Consider the following 6,000-nt stretch of genomic DNA (forward strand, 5'->3'; position numbering starts at 1 on the left):
TAGAAGATATCTTAAGCTTGTCAGTTCTTTATGAGAAAAATTATTTTAGGGAAAGTTTGAGCCACTGCAAATGTTACATTTTTAGAACAGGAAGGCCATATTTTCTAGGGAGCTCTGTAGAGAGGCCTTGGTGTAACTGAGCTTCTTCATAGTCTCCTGGACAAGTGTTTCCTGGGAGGGGAGGGACAGAGGGGCCTGAGGGTTTTCAGGTATGTGGCTCTGTGCTTCTGTGACTTTTCAGACAATAGGGAGGTATTTACATGGCAACCCACTCCAGTATTCTTGCCTGGAGAATCCCATGGACAGAGGGGCCTGGTGGGCTACAGTCCATGGGGTCGCAATGAGTCAGACACGACTGAGCGACTTCACTTTCACTTTCACTTTACATAAAACTGAACTAAAAAAATGAAATGAATCTTCTGGAGAAATAGAATCAATAGGACTGGCTCTAAGTAAGATTTTAGAGCAGGGGGGGAAAATATGTCGGCTCATAAAAGCAAAATGAAAAAAAACTTGGGAAGAAATCATAAGAAAGATTTTAGACCATTCTTCCCAGATCCAAAGATAAGCTAAATTGTTTAATCCATATGAGAACATCATTTGGAAGATAAGAAATAGTTTTAAGTCAGACAGAAGAAAACTGAAAAGCTACCAAAATAAAAGAAACAAGACAGTAGTTCTCAATTACAAGCAATTATGCACCTTCTCTCCCCTCCCAAGTGTACACATGACAATATCTGGAGACCTTTTTTTTGCTACAATGGAGAGACCAGGGGGAGGGTGATGCTGTCATAGAGGCCAGAGATGCTGCTGTATGTGGTACCTTGAACAGTGTAGGTACTCATAAAAAAGAATAAATCAGCACAAAATATCAATAGGGCTGAGTTTGAGAAACTCTGAGAAAGGTCACTAGTAAAGAATTTTATAATAGTGAGAATTGATTAAGAAAGACTGCCTTCTGACTGATCCTTAAATCCTTGAATATCTGAACATACAGGACCTTCAAGAGTCCTGCTATGTGGGACCTCTAACCTTTGATGCTGAAACATCTAAAGCCAGTTGGTTCTAGGGATGTAAAACAGAGATGACCTTACCAGATATAATAGTCTGAACAAGAAGTCTTCATTATTTGCTGGAGGGAATTTCTGGCAGGCAAGACCCTATTGTTCTAAAACAAGGAAGTTCCAAGTGGAATGTACTGTTCACTATAACATTCTAAATTCTTCTAGATATAAGGTTGACAGATTTAGCAAGCAAAAATACAGAATGGTAAATTTAATTTGAACTTCTGATAAACAATGAATGTTTAGTATGAAAACCTCCATAGAATACTTGGGATGCATTTATAGCAATAATTCATTATCTACTAGAGATTTACATGTAACTGGGCTTCCTATCTGTGTGCCAGTTTAAGAAATCCCATCTTTTTTATTTTTTCTATATTAAGAACTCCTTTATTTTAAGTGTCACTGGAGTGTGGAGAATCTCAATCTTCATCCATGCTTCTGACAACTTGAGTATTCTAGGTGCCTAAGGAAGAGAGAATCATCTAGACAAGTGTCAATATTTAGGACTTTTAATCATATTTCTAAAAAAGGCTTTCCCTAACATCCATTCTTTATGTTCCATCTTTACACAGATCAGAAGATATCTGCAGCTCACACATAAATATTGGACTAACTTTTATAGCTTTATAGCATGGAATTTGTCTTTAAAGTGGCCCAAAAAAATTAGCAAAATGAGGGGTGAAATGTGATCTTTACAAAGTAGAAATGCTCATATCTCAATCTGTAATGTGAATCACAGTTTGGTATAGAAATGCGTATGTCACTGGGAATTAAGGAATATGGGCTGTAGCTGTAGTTCAGCATCAACGCCTGTATGTCACTAGGCAAGTCATAGCTTCTTCAAGTTTCTGTTGCTCACATTTAAAGAAAGGCCACTCAATAGGTATTATTTCCCGAAAGCTGTAAATCATTATTTAATTTGCTAGCTGACCTTTTCAGTCAAAAAAAGAGGGATGATGATTAAAGTGCTAATCAGATATTTAAAATATGAGCATAAGTAACTACAGGTTTCCTGGTGGCTTAATGGTAAAGGATCCACCTGCCAATGCAGAAGACATGGGTTTGATCCCTGGGTGAGGAAGATCCCCTGAAGAAGGAAATGGAAACCCACTCTAGTAGTCTTGCCTGGAAATTCCATGGATACAGGAGTCTGGTGGGCTGCAGTCCATGGGGTCGCAGAGTCAGACATGACTTATCAATTAAACAACAATAAGTAAGTTGTTATTACTTACCACACAGACTAATCTTTGTTTACATCACAAATATGCACATATTTTATGTAAAACTTATTTCTGATTATAGAAGTTATTTCGAGTGTTTTCATTTTTTATTAATAACTGTATCAGCTAAAATTATTTCATTTTGCAGAATTCAAGGAGTTCAGTATTAGAATGTCTCACATGAGGATTTGATTACATGTTACAAACAAAATTGCTTGATTTATAATTATAACATTTGTATGTCATGAAAAATAGATGGGGAAACAGTGGAAACAGTGTCAGACTTTATTTTTGGGGGCTCCAAAATCTCTGCAGATGGTGACTGCAGCCATGAAATTAAAAGACGCTTACTCCTTGGAAGGAAAGTTATGACCAACCTAGATAGCACATTCAAAAGCAGAGACATGACTTTGCCAACAAAGGTCCGTCTAGTCAAGGCTATGGTTTTTCCAGTGGTCACGTATGGATGTGAGAGTTGGACTGTGAAGAAGGCTGAGCGCCAAAGAACTGATGCTTTTGAACTGTGGTGTTGGAGAAGACTTTTTTTTTTTTTTTTTTTTACTTTTTAAATCAAAGATATTTTTATTTTCAGTATACTGTACATTAACTCTTCTTTTTTCCATACTAAACATTAGTTACAAAATGAATGAGAAAATGATCCAACTCATATACCGTTAATGGAAGAAGTATCTACATGGAATAGTAGGATTTTGAAGAGGACGGCTATTACAGTATGCAGATTTGGGTTTCTTCTTTTCATCTGCAAGCTAGCTTTTCAGAGAAAATAACCCTAATATTTGTTTTGAATAATGTATGTGTTCCTTATTCAAATTACCTAAAAATGTTGCTTTTAACTATTTGTGACACACTGTAACTATAGAGCAGAATGCTTTTCTTTAAAAAGTGGTTTGTCAGTTTGAATTGAAAATATAATTTGTTATATTTTTATGTTAATTTTGATCAAGCAGTAAATTATAAGTTATTTTTAAGTTTGATCCTATCCTATGTAAATCACATTCAGAATAAAAGTTTTATCTAATATTCTTTGACATTTAAAAAAGTATGTTCATTTGTCACAGTAAATCTACAGAATTTGTAAAGTGTTGTGCTTTGGGCTTTCCACACTACTCTAAATTTTCTGCTTTTTAAAATTTGCATTTAAAATATTTTTCCTGTTTTTAATAAATGATTAAAATTTTTCACATTTTATCTATACTCTGCATTCTCTAAAATATTCTCAAATTAATAATTTCTACATAATGATATATAACTAAAAAAAACTAAATAAGAAAGTCCTTACTACATAATAATGGAAAGGGAAGACACAGACTAAAAGAAAGCTACTGTTTATGAACACTTTACAAATTCTGGAGAAGACTCTTGAGAGTCCCTTGGACTGCAAGGAGATCCAACCAGTCCATTCTGAAGGAGATCAGCCCTGGGATTTCTTTGGAAGGAATGATGCTGAAGCTGAAACTCCAGTACTTTGGCCATCTCATGTGAAGAGTTGACTCATTGGAAAAGACTCTGATGCTGGGAGGGATCGGAGGCAGAAGGAGAAGGGGACGACAGAGGATGAGATGGCTGGATGGCATCACTGACTTGATGGACGTGAGTCTGGGTGAACTCCAGGAGTTGGTGATGGACAGAGAGGCCTGGCATGCTGCGATTCACGGAGTCGCAAAGAGTCGGACACGACTGAGGGACTGAACTGAACTGAACTGAAAATTATATTTCAGAACTTGAACAGAATGAAGTTTTAAATTCTTGAGGAAAAAAATTAACAAGTAATTCTTTTCTGAAGCTGTAGCTATTTTTGCCTTGGATGATGAACCCCTATCAGGATTATGCTGCTGCTGCTAAGTCGCTTCAGTCGTGTCCGACTCTGTGCAACCACGTAGATGGCAGCCCACCAGGCTCCCCCGTCCCTGGGATTCTCCAGGCAAGAATACTGGAGTGGGTTGCCATTTCCTTCTCCAATGCATGAAAGTGAAAAGAGAAAGTGAAGTCGCTCAGTCGTGTCCGACTCTTAGCAACCCCATGGACTGCAGCCTATCAGGCTCCTCCATCCATGGGATTTTCCAGGCAAGAGTACTGGAGTGGGGTGCCACTGCCTTCTCCAATCAGGATTATAACACAGATTCATTTTGGCTCATTTCATATCCCCTCTGCACAGGGCACAGGTAAGCATGATTTATGTGTCAGTCACTCTCCTAATATATTATTTCCAAGACAGATGTTCAGATCCGTCCATCAGGAAGCATGTCTTGACCAAGAGAAATATAACCGTTGGGGCCACATTCGCCCTCTTGGGTTTCTCAGACTCCCCAGAACTGCAAGCCCCCCTCTTCCTGGTATTTCTGGCCATCTACAACTTCAGCATAGCAGAGAACATTGGGATGATCATCATCATCAAAGTTAACCCCAAACTGCACACCCCCATGTACTTTTTTCTCAGCCACCTCTCATTTGGGGATTTCTGCTATTCTTCCATCATTGCTCCCAAGACGCTGGTGAACCTACTTGCAGAAGACAGAACCATTTCATTTGGGGGATGTATGGTGCAGTTCTTTCTCGTTTGCACCTTTGTGGTGACTGAATTAATTCTGTTTGCTGTGATGGCCTATGACTGCTTCGTGGCTATTTGCAACCCTCTGCTCTACACAGTTGTCATGTCCCAGAGACTCTGTGCCATGTTAGTGGTCATGTCATATGCATGGGGGGGGGGGGTGGCTTGCTCCTTGACTCTCACGTGTTCTGCTGGCAAATTATCTTTTCGCAGAATCAACACAATCAATCACTTCTTCTGTGAGCTTTCTTCCTTGATTTCCCTCTCTTATTCTGATTCTTATCTCAGCCAGCTGCTGCTTTTCCCTGTTGCCACCTTTAATGAGGTGATCACGTTGCTCGTCATTCTCACGTCTTGCATGTTCATTGCTGTCACCACCTTGAAGACGCAGTCAGCTGGTGGTCGTCGCAAAGCCTTCTCCACCCGCGCCTCCCACCTGACCGCCATCTGCATCTTCCCCGGCGCCATCCTCTTCCTCTACTCTGTGCCCAACTCCACACCCTCCAGGCACACAGTCAAAGTGGCGTCTGTGTTTTACACGGCAGTCATCCCCACGTTGAATCCCCTGATCTACAGTCTGAGAAATAAGGATGTCAAGGACACAGTCCGCAAACTAATGAAAACAAAATTGTTTTCACATTGAAGGCATGGAACTGCTAAATATTTACTTTGGTTATTAAAGAACACTTTTCTGATTTTGAATGGGTTCTGTGTCAAAAATTCACTTAAAAATCACTTTAGATTTGAAAAACAAAAACCGCAAAAGAAAAAATATGAGTTTTAGATCAGGAGACTATACCTGGTTCTGACTAAGTAAGTCAGAGAAGATGGATTGACCTGACTCAGTCATTATCTACAAAACCAGTTTAATATGATTTTGTTCATAAAGTGGTATATAGAACAAGAGAATATAGATAATATATCAAACATATTGTATATGTGCAGTAAACTCTAGATCTGTTATTCCTTTTTTCCTGATGACTAACAAGTAGTCTTAAATAAATGACCAATTTTGTACTTTAAATTTGGTGAATAGATGACAGGGAAAGATATAGTTTTACTTTCAGGAACCTCCCAAGCCAATGGTGTTAGCTAATATCATAATACAGTTGGTGGGAAGAGACTGTACAAAATCATTTGTGGC

At 38.6% G+C, this 6,000-nt stretch overlaps 1 protein-coding gene across 1 annotated transcript; it reads left to right on the top strand.

Annotated features, from left to right (window-relative positions):
- Window positions 1-4,476: 4,476 nt before the first annotated feature.
- LOC133237866 (olfactory receptor 5D16-like) lies at window positions 4,477-5,499 on the top strand. The gene has a single exon (XM_061400487.1). It carries the CDS (start codon window positions 4,477-4,479, stop codon window positions 5,497-5,499), a length of 1,023 nt encoding a protein of 340 aa, XP_061256471.1.
- Window positions 5,500-6,000: the final 501 nt, after the last annotated feature.

This window comes from Bos javanicus, chromosome 24 (assembly GCF_032452875.1).
Source record: "Bos javanicus breed banteng chromosome 24, ARS-OSU_banteng_1.0, whole genome shotgun sequence".
NCBI classification, from domain to species: Eukaryota; Metazoa; Chordata; class Mammalia; order Artiodactyla; family Bovidae; genus Bos; species Bos javanicus.